The sequence below is a fragment of the Cydia pomonella genome, chromosome 1, assembly GCF_033807575.1.
Source record: "Cydia pomonella isolate Wapato2018A chromosome 1, ilCydPomo1, whole genome shotgun sequence".
In the NCBI taxonomy this organism is placed as follows: domain Eukaryota; kingdom Metazoa; phylum Arthropoda; class Insecta; order Lepidoptera; family Tortricidae; genus Cydia; species Cydia pomonella.
The window spans coordinates 21,031,632-21,053,916 of record NC_084703.1 but is presented as its reverse complement, the minus strand read 5'-3'; the positions used below and the strand labels follow the sequence as shown (position 1 = coordinate 21,053,916).

Sequence of the window (22,285 nt, the reverse complement as noted above, 5' to 3'; positions counted from 1 at the left end):
TAGATGCAAGAGCCAAGAAATATAGCCTTTTACCATCAAAATCGGGTGAAAAATAATTGGTGGCATATGTTCTTGTTGAACTTTTGTTCAATGGAAAATCAGCAAAAACGCTCAGTCTTTCTTGGAAAACGTGTTGGTAGCTTACTTCAATGAACTGGTGAATAAGTGCCTACAATAGTGCTTTGGTGCCATTATTCGATGTTAAAACCACCATTTTAAAAATAGTAGGTACGTACGTTTACTGTTTTTACAAAATAAAACTAAGTTATAAGTTTTGTGTTTTCCTCGCAAGTGTGTTGAAAAACGTCGTATGAGACGCGTGTGCTATGGTCATTACGCACATCGGCTTTCTTCTTGCAGCTCGTGCGCACAATATCGCCTCGTGTGTAATGATCAACTTAACACAATTGTATCATAATGTACCTACTATTAAATAGATCTTTACGAGTATAAACATGCCTAGTAGAGATTTACAAATTGTAATTAGACATTTCAAGAACACGTCCATGATAGACAAAGCGCTAATTAAATTATTTTTTTCCAGCTCAAATTCGAAATAGCGCTGCGCACTAGATACATGGAAATCGCTGGCTTCAGTATATCTCTCATCGCTTTGGTGGTGTCTCTTTTTATTTTTTCTTACTACAGGTTAGTAGCGTAATCACTCAACTATGTACTACTCATTTCACTTCCATGGTCGGATAAAGTGATGTCAATAAAACATTTGAATACTAAACCTGCCTGACGTCCGGAACGTGACAGCGTGGCATTGTAAAGGAATTTGTAGATACTCCCTTTGTAGGCACCTATAAGACGAACAATAATCAAACTTATTGTAAATATGCGTAGTCGTATAGTTGCAATTTCAATCAAAACAACAATACCCGCTCCCGGGACACGTAAATGGTTCAAAAACTTGTTGAGTATGAGTTAAAGTTATTCGACTTTCCTATATAATAAATAATAATAAAGCCATTTATTCCATATTTTTCCTATAGATATTAAATTTTTGCTAGTAGGTTGAAGTAAAAAGAAAAAGTAGATAAATTATTTTTTTAGTCTTAATGCTAATGAAAAATGGACCCCTTCTGGGTAAAGGCCTCCTCCATCCTCTTCCATGCCTGTCCTTGACCAACTTAATCCAGTCGGCTCCTGTCACTTATATTATATCATCAGCCCACCGTCTTATTGATCGACCAACATTTCTTTTTCCCATTGGTCCCTTCCAACGCGTGATTTCTATGGTCCATCTTCGGTCTTTGAGTCGTGAGATATGTCCAGCCCATCTCCACTTAAGTGAGAGCGCGTGCCTGAGAGCATCGGTGATTTTTGTTTTTTGTCTAATGTTTTCGCTCTTTACTTTTTGAATTCTTCGAATTTTTAATATACTTATTTCCATTGCGGTTTGGCTACATTTGATTTTCTGTTTTATTTCGTCTGTAAATGTCTAAGTTTGGCAGGCATACAATAGGCAGGGTAGTGGACATGTGTATACAGTCCACTACCCTGAATAGTCCTTTTAGAATTTCTTTCAATGTCAAAATTTTCTCCAAGTTGCGTTGATTCTTTTGACAGCTGCTTTCCCAAATATATGTAGTCATTAACATATTCTATGTTGTTTCCTTTTATCACAATGTGTCTTTTGCAATGGTTGGTCATAATCTTAGTTTTATTTATATTCATTTCTAAACCAATTTTTGAGCTTTCGTAGTCGAGTGAGCTCATCATTTCCTCAAGGTCTTTACCAGTTTCAGCAATTATAACTATGTCGTCAGCAAACCTGAGATGGAAAATGTCCATTTATCTTATTTTTCCATTCTAATTTCTGAAAGATATTTTCGAGTACTTCGATAAAAAGTTTCGGAGATAGAGGGTCCCCCTGTCTGACTCCTCGTTCTATTTGTATTTCATCTCCTAGTGTTTCTGGTCTAACTCTTCTTTCACTGTGCGTGTAAATATATTTCAAAATGTTGATATATTTTTGGTTAATATTTGAATGTTGTAGTGCGTTCTATATTGGGCTGTGACTAATGCTATGGCTTTTTTTATTTGATCTAATGTTTGGGTGATACTAAACAAAAAAGTGGTCTATTGTGCTATAGCCTGATCTAAAAGCCGCTTGTTCTTTTGGTTGCAGTTTATCAATGTCGTGAGATATGGATTTAAGTATGGATGAGAACAGTTTGTATATACTTGCTAAAAGGCTTATGGGTCCATAGTTCCCTACATCTAGAGGGTTGTCCTTTTTTGAAAAGCATGATTATATCCGATGTACACCATTGTTTTGGTACGGTTTCTGTATCCAATCCCATATTGAAAAGTTGGCACAACTTGTGAACTAAAATAGGTGCTCCTATTTTTAGGACTTCATTACACAATCTATCTGGTCCGAGGCTCTTATCAGCCTTCTTATAAGTTCATAAACTTCGGAGTCTTCAACTGGTTTGATGCAATTAGTATTACTTATGTGAGATGTTTGTACCATTATTTCAGTGTCAGTTTGTCTCTTGTATAGTTCCTTGTAAAAGTTAGTTGCATGGTTGATTATATCTTCCCTTGACTTTTATTCCTTCGAATTTTGTTCCAATTTTTGTATACATGTTCTGTGTTTTTAATTCTTTTAGAGTGATATAGAGCTAGAGTAGCTCTCACTAGCTGATCAGATGGGATTTTTTATTACTTACAATTTCAATGTTAGTTATTAGTTTATGGTTTTTTATCAGTATAAAATCAATTTCGTTTTTGACATTTTGGTTGGGAGATATCCAAGTCCATCTACGGCTCTTTTTCTTTCTATAAAAATGAGTTCATTATTGACAGCATAACTTACAAGACTTCACCTCTTTCATTGCGCACTCCATAGCCATGTTTGCCCATGACTGGGTAGACATAGTATGAGCAGGTTCAAGGTCCTTATAGAAATTATCAATTTCTTCCTCTGTTGAGTTTTCTGTTGGTACATATGCTTGAATAATTGATAAAGGAAAGTTTTCAAATTTTAGTTGTAGAAGTGCCACTCTTTCTGAAATTCCTATAAAATTTCTTAATTTGTTTTTATATTGTTTCATGATTAGAAACCCCACTCCGTGTAAGTAGTCCTTTAGTTTCACCAATATAGCAAAAAATAAAGTCATCATGCTCTTCAATACTACAGCTCATTCTGCGGACCTCAACTTTTCTGTTAACATTATAAAATAAATAAATGGACTTAAACCCCTCATTTTCATTCTTTATTCTTATCAGCATGATAAAACTTTCTACTTATTGAAATATGTATGTCTTGAAGGAAAATCTTGTTTTTAAATGAATCCACCAGTATTTCATTTCGTTTTCTGCACAGATCTTTGCGCAACAACCGCACCCGGATCCACAAGAGCCTATTCAGTGCCATGGTGCTGCAAGTGTTGATTAGGCTGACCGTGTACATCGATCAGGCACTCGTGCGCAGCTGGCGCGGCGACCGCGCCGCTAACGACACCTTAGCTCTCAAGGGCATCGACAATATGGTGAGAATACTCACATTGCGAATGTCATACTTATATTTAGGCGGGAAATTTCTGTTTTCCTAAAACGATACCGAGAACCAGTTACTAAATTGAACCATTTTAGACTCATATTTGGGAAAGGTGAGTATTTCCTATTCTATTTTTAAAATAGGTACTTTGTGACTCACATTACCAGACCTCGGACAGAGTGAGCCATTTTTACGTCATTAATGTCAAGTGTAGATGTTAATATAGATATGCCTCAAGATGAAATATTAAAAAGAATTCATGAATAATAATTAAACAAAAATGACAGTGCATTATGTACAAAACGAGTAAGTATTATTTATTTATTCAATTTTTTCTTTGTTATTGGTTATTGTAATAAAGAACTATAATTTTTTCTAGATTTTCAATTTTCAACGCACTTCTTCTTGAGTTTAATATCCACTTATAGATGGAAAAAGACCTTTCTACTTCCACTGAAGTGAGCGGAGTGAAGTTGTACATTAAAATACCGTCCACATCTGTTCCTTCCGAAATTTTTTCAGCATAGTCCCTAAACAGATCTAAGTCTGGGTTTCTAGCTATGACGTCTTCTAATTTCTGACTGACAGAAGCAGACGAAGACCAGCTTATAAAATAATATGCTTATCATTTAAAGAGGCTTAGACCAGCGGTTGAACAAAAATGGGTTTCGATAATATTAAAGTTTTTTCTTTTTTTATATGTCATTGGGAGTATGTTAAATAATACTTTGGTAAAAAGTTAGAAATTTTAAGGTTGAGCTTTCGGTTATATTTAAATATTTTAATTTTTGCTAATAACTAAGTAAATATAGAATTAAAGTTACAGAAAACTTTAGCATATCGAATAACACTTCAATTTATGTACAATTTTCAGTTTTTAGAAATCTGGAACAGCTGCTTTCTGGTAAACGTAAAAACACGAGTTATTTTGTAAATATAGAATTAGAGTTGCTGATATTGCAAAATTACGATATTATCGATCAACTTAGTATTCTAGTAAAAAGTTAGACATGTAGACAATGTGCTTGTCTAGATATTGATTTCAGGTTAAGCAGTATAGCTAATATTGAATTAAAGTTTGTAGAGTTAATAATAATCGATCATCAACAATGATCTCAGTTACTAAACAAAAATTTAGAAATATAAAATCACGGCGACACTCATTACTGATATGTATGCATTCCTTGCTTATATAAATACGTTACGTTTCAAACGCGCGGCAAGTTTGCGCGCGCCGCGCGCTGTGGCAGGAGGCAGCGAACAACGGTAGTGGGGAGCGGGGTGCCCTTGACTGCGTCTACGGTCCATCAAAAAAATTCCTAAAGCGTGTTTTAAATTAATAGCAATACAAAATTGTTATTTTGTTGTTACTATAATAGGTATTGCCCGCGGTTTCGTTCACGTAGAATTCGTTATCGCGTTACATGAATATTATTTATTTATTTAAACTTTATTGCACAAACAAAAAAAACACAAATGGCGGACTTAATGCCAAAAGGCATTCTCTACCAGTCAACCATTGGGTCAAATAGAGACAAAAAAAAACACATTTTCATACAGATGACCACCCTTCCTTGTACCATTTTAAAAGCCAGTTGCAGCTTTTCTTTCCCGATTTTTTTCAGATGTTTGGACTTGGTATTTTCCTCGCGATAGTTATTTGTTTTAAGGGGAATGTTGTTGTTAACCGCTAATGCTAATATTGATAACCGATAGTTATATAGAGATACGTTATAAGGTATATGCACCCTCATGTTATTTATTTCTGATAAGAAATAAATGTGAGACATAATTCACAGTGATACATTTCAAGTAGGTTGCCTTGTAAGATTGCGTACGGATAGTTTTTTTGTTTGTTATTTCATCGTATGATATATCAAATGAAAGCTTATTTGAAAGTTGCCGTATTAAAAAAGTTGGTCCAGTTAATGGTCGCCTAGATTAACCGATTTTTATATAAAATGTAGGCAACCATGGACTGGACCAACTTGTTAAAAAGGCAACCTAGTACAGTTAGTAATATAGTACCTGGGCGACCGAGCTTTGCTCGGTTATAACTAGTTATTGTAATATGGTGGTGATAATCTACATAAACTTAAAAAGTAAAATGTGAACTGACAATTATTATTATTTACAATCGATTTTAACCTTACAGCACTTGTCACAGAGTAACGCCATCTATTGTCGATTTCTCTTATTACATAGGTCATTTTTTTTTACTAAATTAAACTTGTGTAAAACAATAAAAATTAAAAAATTATATATAAACTTGAACATATAAAAAAAAAACAAAAGTTAGTCACCGGGCGAGATTCGAACCCGTAACACTAGTTTAGCAGTCCGCGTCTTAACCCGCTGGACCAGACGGACAGTGGCCAGCAACACGAAATTAGTGACCATATTCTGCGTCGAAAGAAAAACGCATGAAAACTCGAAAACACGCGTTTTCCCAAACATAAGACTAATCTAGATAGATTGTATACCCCCAAAAACCCCTATATATCAAATTTCAGCGAAATCGTTAGAGCCGTTTCCGAGATCACAGAAATATAATTATATATATATATACAAGAATTGCTCGTTTTTAAAGGTATAAGATAAAATAACTTTTCTTTTGATATATCATGTGACGTTTTCGTTTACACACTAAAAGCACAGTGTAAAAAGTAACAGTGGGCCGACGCCTTTGATGTTTGCGTAAATGCCGACACCGCTCAAGGTCTCCGTACCTACCTAGGGTTATCACAGACTTACACAACTGCCCAAAAGAGGATGGAAATGTTTTTAGTTTTCATGTTGTATGATGTATGTGTACTAATTTTACAAATGACGTCCATTTTGGAAATAAAGATGGCGGACGTCACTTTTTTGAAAAAGTCGTCATGGGTGTTGTTTTCTGGGTTTTTAGGGGTGTGGATTTCAAAAATGGCATCTATTTTGAAAATAAATATGGCGGACGCTACTTTTTGAAATGGGTGTCGATGTGTGTAGCCGTGATATCAACCACCTTTAATTCTAAAATGGTCTCTATTTTTGAAATCTGCACCAACAAGAACCGCCAAAATTGACGTAATTTTTGTAATTGGAACCCCGAAGAACCTCGGAGATGACACCCATATCGATTTTTAAGAAAAATTAATGTCCGCCATCTTGGATTTCAAAATAGACGTCATTTTCGTAATCGGAATCCCGAGGAACCTCGGATATGACACCCATATCGACTTTTAAGAAAAAATAATTACCGCCATCTTGGATTTCAAAATGAACGTCATTTTCGTAATCGGATCCCCGAGGAACCTCGGAGATGACACCCATATCGATTTTTAAGAAAAATTAATGTCCGCCATCTTGGATTTCAAAATGAACGTCATTTTCGTAATCGGAACCCCGAGGAACCTCGGAGATGACACCCATATCGATTTTTAAGAAAAATTAATGTCCGCCATCTTGGATTTCAAAATAGACGTCATTTTCGTAATCGGAATCCCGAGGAACCTCGGATATGACACCCATATCGACTTAAGAAAAAATAATTTCCGCCATCTTGGATTTCAAAATGAACGTAATTTTCGTAATCGGATCCCCGAGGAACCTCGGAGATGACACCCATATCGATTTTTAAGAAAAAATAATGTTCGCCATCTTGGATTGCAAAATGGACGTCATTTTTGTAATCGGAACCTCGAAGAACCTCGGAGATGACACCCATACCGATTTTTAAGAAAAATGAATGTCCGCCATCTTGGGTTCCATAATGGATGTCATTTTCGTAATCGGCACCCTGAGGACTTTCAAAAATAATGAAAACATCAAATACTACATGATACATATACAAACAGAAGCAAGAAACAATTTCTTGCTTTTTAAAGTCTTAAACTACTCATAATTTCTTAAAATAAGTTATAAAACATGTCCGCCATTTTGAATTTTAAAATTGATATCATAATTATGATATATTTTTGTTTACACTGAGACAAATAATTAGCACATGTCGTATGAAATATTTTAATTGTGTGTGTTTTTTTTTTATACTACGTCGGTGGCAAACAAGCATACGGCCTGCCTGATGGTAAGCAGTATCCGTAGCCTATGTACGCCTGCAACTCCAGAGGAGTTACATGCGCGTTGCCGACCCTAACACCCTCCCACCCCTCGTTGAGCTCTGGCAACCTTACTCACCGGCAGGAACACAACACTATGAGTAGGGTCTAGTGTTATTTGGCTGCGATTTTCTGTAAGGTGGAGGTACTTCCCCAGTTGGGTTCTGCTCTAGATCTGGAATGACATCCGCTGTGCTGTGCCCTACCACACAGAGCCAGATGACATTTACAATGCCCATACCTCTCTTATAATGCCTGTGCTAAAAATGTGATTGCGAACTACCTGCAATAACTATACAGTACCTGGGCGATAACTAACTATTTATTGTAATATGGTGGTGTATGTATAGGTGATAATCTTAACTACATTCTTTTACTAAATTAAACTTGTCTAAAACAATAAAAATTATAAATAAAATTGAACATATAAAAAAAAAACAAAAGTTAGTCACCAGGCGAGATTCGAACCCGTAACACTCGTTTAGCAGTCCGCGTCTTAACCCGCTGGACCAGACGGACAGTGGCCGGCAAAACGAAATTAGCGACCATATTCTGCGTCGAAAGAAAAACGCATGAAAACTCGAAAACACGCGTTTTCCCAAACATAAGACTAATCTAGATCGATTGTTTACCCCCAAAAACCCCCATATACCAAATTTCAGCAAAATCGTTAGAGCCGTTTCCGAGATCCCGGAAATATAAATATATACAAGAATTGCTCGTTTAAAGGTATAAGATAATTAGGCATTAAAACACTCGTGTGATCTTTTTAAGAAACTCACTTCGTTCGTTTCCTAAGCCCACACTCGTGTATTTTAATGCCTTTTATTATGTAGCAGTAACATAAACTACTAATATATGTTGAAAGTAAGTACAGGCGGCTAGCACAATGGTAACAAAAGACAAAAGTTTTGAAAATGTAATTTTCATCATCGTCACTTGGCTGTACATTTGAGGGCCTATCGCGAACCTCTCTGTCGCACTTGTAAATTCGTACGTAAGTATGACAGGGAGGCAACACGTCGAACGTGGTTCGCGGTAAGCCCTCTGATGCCACCTCCATTAGTCTTTTGTACGCCGGTATAGCCTTCGACTCAATGTATAATCTACACTTTTTATGGAAACGTAGTTCCTCCTTCCCGTAGAAATATTTAACTTTCCCATCACCAAGAAAGATTATTTGCTCGCAGTTATTAGCTGCTCAATTCCTCGTTTTTTCTCTGTTACTAAGTCAGTACAGTACACATATCAAACATTTTTCACTCATTTTGAAGTCATAATAACTTTTATTCTATAATTAAATTCATGTAATGTCTGCATCTAATTTATGTGCACGATAAACAAACAAATGAATGATTTGAAAGAAAAGACAAACAGCGCTTGCGAAGCTGAGCGGGGGGCGCGGGCGGGGCGAGGTATCTATCGCTCACTAGGTCGGCTACGATAGGCTCCCGCGCGCCGAGCCGACATGTTGACGGACCAGCGCGGCGTGGTTATGAATTTCGCGCCTTTTTAAGTTGATTTTACTATTACAATGCAAGCTACACACAGATATTTCTACCTTTCCATAAAATGGCTGCATATATTATTTTATAGTAATAGACTTATCTCTACGGACTTTAATTCAATATTAGATCTTACAGGACAAAAAACGCATATTAATTGTAAAGCACATATCCTATTCTTCTAATTTTTTGCCTTGCCTATTAACTTAAGAATTTAGATATGATATTGTGGATTTTTCAAACTTTAATTCAATATTGACAAAATAATAAGCTAATTTGAGTTTGACAAAGTAGCACGTTGATTTTTTTTCTAACAATTTGATAGCATAAAGCCTCATACATATTATAAAAGACGATGCTTAAATTTTGTACTTTAATTCAATATTCAAAATTCATCAATAAAAATACATAAATACCTTATTTATATCTAACGCTCGTTCTAAATTTTCTTCATATATTACAAATATGCTTAAAAATATGTCCCATACCAGATAAACATCACTTTTCACTCTTTAGAATTATCGAAACTTATAGGACAAAAATCCGGTCCCACTATTGGTCTAGCTTGCTATACAATTAATTTGTTTTGCTAGTTATGTAAAGATCTAAATAGAATAATTTAATTCGTTATTCAATTACATCACATCTGCCATTGAATGACTACGTAGGTATGTCCATATTATGCAAACTCTTAAAACAGCTCACCCTGTCCGAGGTCTGCACATTACCTAATTGCTTGACATCGTAGAAACTAAAGTTTCCATAAACAAATCAAGGTCTTCTTTTTCACGAAAAAAAAGTTTTGCCCAACAGAAAATAAGAATCGCTTGCCTAAATTATAAGTAACACCGGGGCTGTTGGGGTACTTATAGGCCCGTCATATTTAACACTAGAAATCGCGAACTAACGTCTAGTTCTGATTTTAGCTCAGAGTTGTGCAAAGTTAGCACAGGACTTTGGACGCTGCAAACTTGGATATAAGGTCCTGGTAGTGGCTCTAACACCATATTTAAAAAATCAGAACTAGCCGTTAGTTTGCTATTTTAGTGTTCGATATGCTGTCATAGGCCTAGGCCTATGGATAGACCTGTGCCGATTAGCATTTTTAGAGTTTATAAAATATGTTCATAAGAAGCGCTGGTGGCCTAGCGGTAAGAGTGTGCTACTTACAATCCGGAGGTCGCGGGTTCAAACTCCGGCTCGTACCAATGAGATTTTTCGGAACTTAGGTACGAAATATCATTTGATATTCACCAGTCGCTTTTCGTTCAAGGAAAACGTCGTGAGGAAACCAGACTAATCCCAATTAGCCCTAGTTTACCCTCTCAGTTGGAAGATGGCAGTCGATATCGTAAAAACTAGTGTCTACGCCAATTCTAGGGTTTAGTTGCCAAGCGGATCCTAGGCTCCCATTAGCCGTAGCAAAGTGCTGGGACAACGCGAGGGAGATGATGATGATGATGAAAATAGGCCACATTTTCTTCTTTTAAGACACTAAAGGATGACTCACGTTAGACCGGGTTCGGCCGGATATACGGTACTGGTAGTGGTCCTAACAACATACACAAAAAAAGAGCTAGCCGTTTGCTATTTTTACGAGTATAATGTTCGATATGACAGGCCCATTAGCAGTTTTAGAGTTTATAAAATATGCCACACTCTCTCACTTTAGACACTAAAGGATGACTCACGTTAGACCGGGCAGGGTCCGGGCCGGAGCTTCCGGCGCTTAGTTTTCTATGGAAAGCATCACATGATCACCGGTCGTCTGTCATAGAAAAGTCAGCGGCGGAAGCTCCGGCCCAGACCCGGTCGGTCTATTAAACGGGAGTCATCCTTAAGTCTTGTTAAAACGTGATTCGTCATGTAGGTGCCTATTGTATAATAGACTTGACTGTGTATATTGGCCGGGTTTTCAGTATTTGTGTAACTTGTGGGTAGGTATTATTGTAAGTACTATAAATAGTTACAATTGACCGGCATCGATTACTAAATAAATAAATACCTATTTAGGGACAGTACGACAGTACACAGATCGATCTAGCCCCAAAATAGGTATGTTCGTAGGTAGGTAACATCAAAGAGAATTGTATACGAAGTTATATTAATCTTTGGTAATATATACCGGGTGTGGCCTGTAACAAGAGCATAAAATTTAACTGTACTACTCAAACTGACCAACATTTGTTCAGCAACTTTTAAATATAACTTTTATATTGATTTTTAGAACACTAAAGTTTATTCTAAGACACAATGTATTGCGAATTTAGTCATGTTTAAAGCGTGACAATCAACGTCAATTACACTGATGACAGCGTACATTGATGGTAATATTTAATTTGTATGAAAAATAGGAAGTCTAGAGAATTCATAATTTTCAAAAATCGCTGAACAAATGTTGGTAAGTTTGAGGAGTACAGCCTACAGTTAAATTTATTGCTCGTATTACAGGCCACACCCGATACCGGTATACACATACTTAGTCCTACTTATACACCGTGGGCCAATTAAACCAGACAGATTTTAACCATGCATACCTGAGGTCATAAACATTACAACGATTAAGTCGTTTTTTTTTACTTAAATGTCTGTCAGTAGAAAAAACGTATGCCTAAACCTAGTCACATATTGGCAGCGTCACGTCAGTCAGGTTAGCGGGTGTACCTAAATAAAAATAAATGAAAAGCTTACCATATTTTTGTACCTAATTTGTACTATTTAGTACCTCCGTTAAAAAAAATTGTACCTCACGGTATATTAAGTTATCATCAAAAAACAGTACACCCGCCATCCTGAGTCAGAATGGCAGGTGTACTTTATTTTTATTACGCTATGTTCACGTGGTTATTATAATATTAGCCAATTTATTTGTGGTTTCCAAGTTTTATTCATTTTATATTTTGCTTGCTATTACAATTTTGCAGGCGTTATAATTTTTCAAGTTATTGATCTCCTTTTTATAAATCATGTCTTAAAAATGATTTCTTAGGAAGAATTCTTTGAATTGGCGCCTAGCCTTTTTTAAGACATGACTTTCTGAGTTATTTGAACTTAATAGATTAAACATTAAACGTACTAATTCTTGACGTAATATATAAAAATAATTGGACCTTAGCGTTTTTTCTGAAAAATTAGATCGATAACTTGAAAAATTATAACGCATGCAAAAGTATAATAGCAAGCAAAATATAAATGAGTAAAACTTGGAAACCACAAATAAAATGGCTGATATTATAATTGAATATGAAAGTACAAAAATTTGGCTTTTATAGAATGTATCAATAACCACGGGAACATAGCGTAATAAAGTACACCCGCCATTCTGACTGTCAGGATGGCGGGTGTACTGTTTTTTGGTGATAACTTTGTGTACCGTGAGGTACAATTTTTTTTTAAAAGGAGGTACTAAATAGTACAAATTAGGTACAAAAATATGGTATGGTTTCATTCAATTTTATTTAGGTACACCCGCCATTCTGACTCTCACAGCGTCACAGCTAAAAAGGCGTTTTTCATTAACAAAAACAAATTTTCACAAAAATAACATTTTAGTTTAGTCTCTTGACCGCATTGGTCAAGAATACATCTGTAAAATCTGTCTGGTTGAATAGGCCAACGGTGTATACATAGTCTATAGTATCTTATAAGATCACATAGAACTTTAATTGCGGTAGACCAAACGGCTTTAAGAATTCTCAACAAAGAATATATCGTTAGATTTCACGAATACGTTGTGAAATATAATTTGAAGTAAACGCAGGATGACTGCTCAAACACGCATTATTATATACTATTGAAAAAGTTTCAAGTACGCTTGAGATGTTGCTAAGTTCAATTTACTCGTTTTCATCCACAAGAACTTGGGCAAGTTTCGAGGCTAGCACACAACTCAGAGTGGACACTTGAGTGCTTCGTAGTACCAATATAAAAAGTACCGCACGATTACGTGCTAGATTCGACTGTTTTTTACAACAATATATGTTGAATTTTAGTAACTGTGCCATATTTTAAAGCATTTGCTTTGCGAGCGCTTTTGAGCTTTATAACAAAATTGTAGTTAGTGTGGCGAATGCATCTAAATATAGTGTACACTCTTAATACATTGTGCAACTGTTGTCTTTACTAATTTGGAAGTCTATTTTAATTCAATAAATTCAATCATGTTTTCTCCATGCCATTTAGCAGCTCAGTGTACATACCACAATTTTATTTAACAATACCACGATGCTCTTGTTTTCAGCCTTACCTATGTGAAAGCTCGTACATTCTTCTGGAATATGCCATCACAGTGATGTTCATGTGGATGTTCATCGAGGGGCTGTACTTGCACAATGTTGTTACGGCCAATGCTCTACGAGAAGGCATTTCCCACGTAGTATACTATGCCACTGGATGGGGCTTGCCCGTTATTCTGACTGCAGTTTGGGCTGCGATGTCTGCACTGCACTACAAGGGTGAAAGAGTCAACACGTGAGTAGTATCTATTATTATTATTGCGTAAGTACCTAAAGCTAAATAGGATAGTAAAAATTATCTTCCGCTATTACTATTACCTACTTACAAAATACTATATTTGGTTCCAGTTGTTGGTATGGATATAACTTCTCTCCGCTTTATTGGATTATGCAAGGACCGCGATTGGGAGTTATATTGGTATGATTGTTGTTTATGTCTAAATATTAGGGTATTTAACTTGAAAGTCAAATCATTTTCCTTTTGAGGGTTCCGTAGTCAACTAGGAACCCCTTATTTACATAAGTCATGCATGGTGACACGACGATAAAAAAACTAAGTCCGTAAAAAAATGTTTTAGGGTTTTTTTTTTGGTAATTCCCTACAAAATATGTTTTTTTTTCTTTTATACCCAATGATAAAAGAGAAAAGGATAGGAGGTAGGATATCGTTGGGTCTAGCGAAAAAGTTCTCTGGGGTAAAGCGGGTACCCAGTTGTTCTCTTGGGTAAAGCGGGTACCGACTGTAACGTTATAAGGGTCTCCTCCAACAACCATTTTTAGATTAAGTAAATATTTCCGGAAATAATTACTATGAAATAAAAAATATGTGTCTCCGTACTTCCTCTTCTTAGTAAAAAGACATACTAAACACTATGAAGGTACTCCCTTATGCTTGTAAATAACCCCCATTTAGCCTAATTTGACAGAATAGTATCTACGGAACCCTGCACTGAGCTTAGCCCGACATGCTCTTGGCCGATTTTTTAAACTCTCAAAACGGTAAGCCACTATAGAGTTTATATGATAAATAGACATGTGACGTCACGGTGAAGTAAGGTACTTTTTATAGTTCACTCAGACTTATAAAACAAAAATTGCGTCTAAATGTAGGGTAACAGCACCAGTGGTCAGCCAGGGACCAGTAGTCAGCCTTTTAAGTCGTTTATTGGTCATAAATATCTGGTATATTCGATTAAACAAATCGCGAGTAGTCAAATAGGAGCTCTGATTCCTTATTCGTTAATACGTAACGCGGCAGGTGCGGTGAGGTATCGGGGAGAGGAAATATACTCGTTCATAAAGGTGATGTTTGTTGACGAGAGCTAGAATGTCATGTCCGCCATATTTTTTACTGCACGTGGTGTTCTTTTAACGCGTGAGAAAAAATATGTTTTAATATAAAAAGTTACTGTTTTTTGTCAATGATGGGTTTATTGGTTAGTTTATCTATTAATTTGCTTTATATTTAAATAGAAATATCAATATTTAACTTATAAATTGAGGAGGTTGACCACTGGATACCACTTTTTTACAAAAAATCCAGTGCCCAGCCTCCCGCGGCTGACCTTTGGGTTATTAGTTATTTTTTTTATTTTCGATCCAATACGACCGTTAGGACCGTTACATTTACATTTTCAAATTTAGTTAGGCATGTCTCAGTCAATTTAAAGTAAAACCCAGTAGTCAGCCGCATTTGAAATAACGTTTTAATGCGGCTGACCACTGGGTTTCACGGATCCAGTACTCAGCCATTATCTTCCTTGGTACGTCGCTGCCAAATATTATGAACTTTAACTCATTTAAATAAGGTTCAAAAGTGTATACATACTTTTGTTGAGAAATATTCCAATATCTAACGGGCCCCTGCACGGGTTTCACCAGCATTTAATCCGATTTTAAAAATAATGAATTCTATTAAATAAACAGATTCATTAATAAAAAATAAGAAGATAAATACCGTGTTTATTAGTTTGCAAGAATAATTTTAAGCACCTATGGCCTACAAATTTCGTGGCATGAGAATTGTACTTATAAGAGTATAGGTACCTACCTATACTCTAGCTTCCTACCTAGGAATGATAAATATTACAATATCGTTAACTTTAACCCATTATAGCCTAGCGGTGCCGTGTGGCACCCGATTTCATGCGTTCATATTTTCGGGCCACGAGCGCGTCTAAAGCGACGAAGGCCGATGATTGGCTATCGATACGGTGCTAGAGGGAGATAGTTAATAGTTTTATTACTTTGATTTAAGCTGTGCACTTGTTGCGACGAGTATTAGAGGTCATAAGTTAGTGTTGTGAAATTATTCGCAAAAATGGATTTCACTCTCAAGTAAGTGGGTCATAATTTATTTATTGCGTGTTATTTAATATAGAAATGCATTTTATTTTGTTGTTATATTATTGTTTGACTAGATGGTATTGCAATATTGTAAAGTTTTGACCCTATACTTGGTTTATAGTAAGTGAAATGTTATGGGTGCCGTATGGCACCTCTAGGCTGATATGATGTCTTACGAAATATGTGAGTAAATATGTATTTCGTGGTTTTCCGTGGGTAATAATATTTATTTTTCATCATAAGGGATGTACACTGCATGAGGCACTCGCCTTAATAGAAGATAATGATGAACTCGAACCTCGGATGCTTTATATTAATCTCCAGAGCTTGCAGTCGACTCTGATCTAGATTCGGGCGACGAAGACAAGGGTAGTTTTATAAATAACCTTACGGGTCGTCAACTTACCACCGGGTGCGAAGTGGTGCTGCCGAATCGATCTCTGTAACCACGCCGGACACGCTCTACTAGCCGCAGAGCTCCAGAAGTGTCACCTGTGGCCGGGTCATCTCGTACACCGTCTCACGGTTTGCGTGCTTCACGAGGCCGTTCTTCTTCACGCCGCGTAATAGCTGGCGTTGGTCGAAGTCGTGGACAAGGTCGCACAAGCTTTCCGACGAGAAATTGTACAGATATACCTGACACATTTCAAACATACACCACGAGATGGCGGCCGTACATCAGCTTCCAAGACATCTAAAACGGCGCATAGAGTCACTGATGATATACGTTGTGATGGTTGGCATTGGCACCACTTGCTAGTTCCAAGCGGATCGCGGCTCAAATGTTCCTTAGAGGCGTGCAAGAGTCAGACAAGACTGAAATGCAACAAATGTAACGTAGGGCTTTGTGCATCCTGCAATTACCAGTTTCACGTTCGTATGTAGGTAGACGCAAAAACTTGATTTATTACTGTCTTTCCTTTCGCAAAACAGAAAATTCATACAAAAAATGTGCTTTTTATTGGTTCATCTAAGTAATCTTAATTAAAGCCATAAAATAAACGTATAATATCATGAGCTAACGTAAACCTAAAACATATGTGAAAAAAGAATGTTTGCTCATTGATTAACCTAGCGGTGCCATATGGCACCCATTGTTTTTTCCAGAAGTAATAAATCGAATCAACTTTTAATCAAACATGACTAAGGGGACATTCAGCAACAACATATCCAAAAATTATCAATTTCCGAGACCCTAAAATAATTCGGGTCATAATGGGTTAATACAAATAATAGTGTTTTTTATTTGATTGTTATTAATAGTTTATAAAGGCTGAGTACTGGGTACACAAAGGCTGCTTACTGGATTTTAGAGGCTGACTACTGGAGAAAAGTGCCATTTTTTGTTTAATCTTAATTATAAATATTATAAAGAGGATTATTATTTTTGGACATACTTTGTTTTAAAACTATAATAAACAATTGATCTAACCATGTTATGCGTTTATTTATCCGACTAATCCTGTAGAAACGTCGAGAGTACAAACTTTAAAAATGCGTTATAAGGCTGACTACTGGTGCCTTTACCCTAACTGTCTTGTGTTATTCCAACCACTAATTTGTCAACTTTACCTGTACCTGAATCGCTTCCATTTATTTTATGTCAGAAAGGCATGTTTAAATAAAATTAGAAAAATGCTTTAACAATAACTTTGATATTTTAATTAGGTACGATAAATATTTTACGTATTACATTTACTGCCTTATGTGCTTTATTAATTGAATAATTAATATCGCCGAGTTAATTTATTAATGAGCTAAATAGGTTTGTTGGTTCTTTGCATTGCATTGATGTAACAGAAAACATACTGGTGTCACGAGGAGTAAACATTCAGCGGTACCTACATCAAGGTTCCCGCAGAACGGAGCGCGACGGGGGCTTCTGCGGCTGACACGCCTGCCCAGCATTTCACGACTTTCCGCTTACCGCATAGGCCTTCACTAACCGCACAAATACTTTCATTTTCATCTATATTTATTATAGGAACCTATATAATTAGTCCTCATTTCAAAATATTGCCGTAATACATCGACAAAAAAGTTAAACATGGTACCTACCTATTCGTGCTCCTAATCCGTTCTATTCGTATTGGATCTGTGTATGATACGTGATTTACCAATTTCAAGCATCTTGTGCTCAACGATGTCCTCTGAGGGCTACACCCAGAGGGCTAGAAGTGGCAAAGCATTGGCAGACAAAGATTTAATTTAAAAAATTTGATCCCTTTTTACGAATAAGAAGAAGAAGATTCACATTTGTAAGCTTATTTTATTAATAATAAGTCTAGATTATTCAAATACATGTCAAAGTCACCATTTCCAGTGCGATACAATACAATAACTATTAATTTTAAATTAATTACATATTTCATCGCGGTGAACACAAAGTGGAACTCGATAGCCAGACTGCAGGACATTTCGCTGCCGATATTCAATCCTAAGGGATATAGCGTTGTTATAACACGGCCATAACATTTAATTAAACCAAACAATTAAAAACTGTGACATATCAATGTCATTTCGAACATCAATCGTTCGAGATAATACTTACGTTTAGTAGCAAATGTATACACTCGTACTAAACACTAATCAATATGTGAACAGGCCCTAAGGCAAGTGTATACGCTCGTAAGGGCCTTATAAGATAAAAATAAATTAGTGATTATCTCCGAAATTGAGTTAATTAGAATACCGGTGTCTTTGAGAAAGTTACTTAGTTTAAGCTCAGGAATGCACTCTTTAAATTAACGGAAATTAAAAGAACACGGTGTATATATTATAATAGAATTAAGGACACTTTGGGATATATGCGGACAGCCTCAGAATACTCAGAATAAACGTGGTACCAGGCCCATATAAGACCCACGTTATTTACTTTTAGATACAAAAAAAAATCGAATTTTAAGAGAAAAATAACAAAACTAATTAAAATTGTAGCAATTTTATTTCGTTTGGTGTAAGGAGTCATGCCGCGAAGATGCAGTTTCTAATATATAAGTAAAAAACCGAAAAATGGAACCTACAAAACCCCCCTATTCCCGCCCGCTCAAGCGCTACGGCCGGGGACTTTTGATATGTTCACCTCTTAACTAGTCCAAACAAAGTTAAAGAGTCAAAAATTGTGTGCCAAGCATTTCCCTCTATACCTTCTTATTGCTTGGCCTATAATTTGTATGAAAAAGAGAAAATATTTAAGCCTTTATAGGGCAGAGGGAATTTATTTCCCATAAAATGTATTGATATAACATAATTAACAGAATTAATAACAAATACTATAAGTAAACTAAAACTAAACTATGACTAAATAAATCTAAAATAAAACTAGAATAAAACTAAAATTAATCTATTAAGTTTTTGGCAAAAAAATCATTTTTGTTACAATGCGAAAATTTCAATTTTATCGCTGACTGTACTTTTCTTTACTCTGTAACTAATACTCATCGAGACAATTCTAAAAGCCTCAAACACAATTAGGTTGCGTTGTTTTATCACAGAGTTCCTATGGTCTCTATCATCAGATCAACTCGATGGTACCATACTCGTAATATTGCATTGTCACCCGATTTACATATATATGCATATTTTCAAAACTTCATCGGAAACCGGGAAGAGGGTCAAATTTAACTTTCAAGATTTGACCCGTACAAACATACAAACAATAGGCACATTGCAAGTTAAATAAAAGCTTGTACAAATGGCCCCTGCATCTCTGAGTCTCTTCGACAGATCTTTGAAGAGACAGAATAAAATTATACTCGGCGCCGAGACCGCTGTATTTCCCATAAAAGAGAAAATCTAAAGATTATATATTTTTTAAACTTGACACCTAGTCAAAAGTTATATCGATTGACGAGTACAATAGTAATATGGTTTAGTTATTTGTTCGTGTTACAGGAAACACCCGGTATATAAATAATCAAATATCCATGTTTCTTTTCAGATAAATCTGGTGTTTTTATTGAATATAATGAAGGTGCTCATTGTTAAATTAAGGAGTAGTGAGAGTTCGGAATTGGAAAAAATCAGGTAAGTTTTGTTTTGTAGAATATGTTAAAAGACTAATTGCATTTGCTTAAAAATAAAATAAAGGAACCCTTATAGGAACACTCGTTTGTTTGTTGTCCATCTGTCAAAGCCATTTGCTCCTAAAATACGGTTTCATAGGCACACAAAATGTAAGTCAGGAAGCCAAAGCCAAGAGCTATTTATTTGGGTAAAGTACAAAATTAATATAAGAAGTTTTGAAACTATATCCTGCGCCATATAGAATTGGGAATTTTCATATTATACTTACTCTAAATCACGAGCTTTCAAAAAGAATCCAAGTGTTTTGGTCCATTTGGTTAAATAGGTACGTTTTCCATACAACTTTCTATATATACTTACGTAATCATACGTATCAAAACTGACCGCCAAAAATTTATGAATTCGTAGATTTTTTTCCGTAGTAGTTTTGAAAGAGCTCGTCATGATTCGGTCTGTAAATACGAGTAATATCTATATGCAAGTTGGGGGTACAACTTTAAAAACAAATGCCCATTACCGATTCGTATTAAAGTTCTTTGGTTACTTCGGACGAAGTTACCTGTCTATCTACACCGTCATAAAAGCATGTCTTAATTTATTTAGGAAAGCGGTTCGAGCCGCGCTAGTGCTGCTGCCGCTGCTGGGCATCACCAACATCATCAACATGACAGAAGCGCCGCTAGACGGCAGCGTGTGGACGTTCGCCCTGTGGAGCTACACCACCCACTTCCTCAGGTCGTTCCAAGGATTCTTCATCGCACTCATCTATTGCTTCCTAAACGGAGAGGTAAACAAAATTGATTTAACTAGGGCACGCTAGCAGTATACAAACGAGCATATACCTATTAGAGATTTTATAAACCCCCCACGCAATTTCAAATTGAATAATTTACACACATAAATATAGTCCGTTTTTTAGCATTAGAAAGAAGGTAAGCGATTTGATGTGTATTTTTATTTAAAAACACATTTGAAAAATAAGCTACGTCAAATATGTAAGAATTTATTTATTATTATTCTTTAATAAGCAAATAGGCAGTTATGACAACTGATATGACCTGTATCCAGTAATCATAAAGATAGTTATTATGAACGAGTATTAGATATAATATGCTTGTCTAATTTTTTTTTAAACTGGTTCACATTTTGTGCTGAAACCACGTCTTCTGAGAGTTTATAATATGTATGTATATTGATATTATATGTTATATTTATGTATGTGTATATATATATATATATATATATATATATATATTGGTATTTATATAGCAATATGTATATATATATATATGTAATACCTAATATAATTTGTGTAACATTGTAAATAATGTTATTAATGTCCAAAATTGTTAATAGTTTTTTAAAATTACTTTTATAGTTGTCATTTCTTTTGAATTATTTTTCTCACTGCACCCACATTCGAGAATTTCTGTTTTGCCCTATGGTTGACTGGTAGAGAATGCCTTAAGGCATTAAGTCCGCCATTTGTACTTGTTTTTATTGTGAAATAAAGTTTAAATAATAATAATAATAACGTCTTTGCAATAACCCAGTCTAATTGTCCTCCCAAACTTCAATCCATAGACTGTTATACTGTTCACTTTTACTACAATAATCCCAATACCTGCTGCGACCGGTTCATGGGTGTCTATTGTTGTTCTACAAGACATTAAAGCTCTCCAAGGGGCCTCTACGTGTTGGATCTATATCCCCACGCAAGCCTATCAAAAGACCGGGAAATATAGGCCCCTGAAATCCAAGGGTATAATAATAATAATATTAGTTGCAATAACGCCCATTTTATATAATTATATTGTTTGACATTAAAACAAGTGATATATTCACATTATGTATAATTATTGTTTCTTATAATGTTCATTATATCGAATAACATTTATTAGAACGTTCTTTGAGTATAATGCTTATTTCTAATAATAATCAAATGGTATAACGCTACTTTTTACCTAAAGCACAGTGACAATAACTATTTTTCATATAATGTATTGGAGATATAATTCCAAATTTAATACCAGACAAAATTGGGTAGGGTAGAACTTTACAGTGAACTTTACCTATTGTGTGTGTGAATGTAGTGCTTTAGGTAAAAATTAGCGTTATACCATTAGGTTAGGTTTGAACTGTGACCCCTAAAGAAACGGATTGCTATCAGAAAAATAGGTTAGGTTAGAACTGTGATCCCTACAGGAAATCACTAGATAAACATGAAACAACCCAAACTGAATATTAATACATCACTGTTCATTTTGTTTTATACACATCTGCTATGTAATAAGTCTCAGTCGTTAAAATTTCACACGCGTTCTGATAACGGTTATAGAAATCAAGGCATGTTGTAGTATTGACGTATTTGCTATGCTTTATTTCTGTTTGTTTTTGTATAGTGGATCATAATAGGCATCCCACAAACATTTCCTCAAACGCACTTCATCGATCACTCGACTCGTGTCAGCATCACGATATTAACGACTTGCCATGATTGTACTGCGCCGACGCTTGCGCTCCTCACGATACTAAAACGCTCACTGCAAGCAGAGGCGC

General features: G+C 35.6%; 1 protein-coding gene across 1 annotated transcript in view; it reads left to right on the top strand.

The window, feature by feature from the left end:
• The window catches only part of LOC133529840 (PDF receptor-like), a 65,478-nt gene that overhangs the window by 31,003 nt on the left and 12,190 nt on the right, over nucleotides 1-22,285 (top strand). Inside the window, exons 5-10 of the mRNA XM_061867653.1 lie at nucleotides 545-648; nucleotides 3,341-3,506; nucleotides 13,360-13,589; nucleotides 13,703-13,772; nucleotides 19,641-19,726; nucleotides 20,330-20,513. Of these exons, the coding sequence (XP_061723637.1) occupies nucleotides 545-648; nucleotides 3,341-3,506; nucleotides 13,360-13,589; nucleotides 13,703-13,772; nucleotides 19,641-19,726; nucleotides 20,330-20,513 (840 nt within the window). The remainder of the gene's footprint in view (nucleotides 1-544; nucleotides 649-3,340; nucleotides 3,507-13,359; nucleotides 13,590-13,702; nucleotides 13,773-19,640; nucleotides 19,727-20,329; nucleotides 20,514-22,285) is intronic.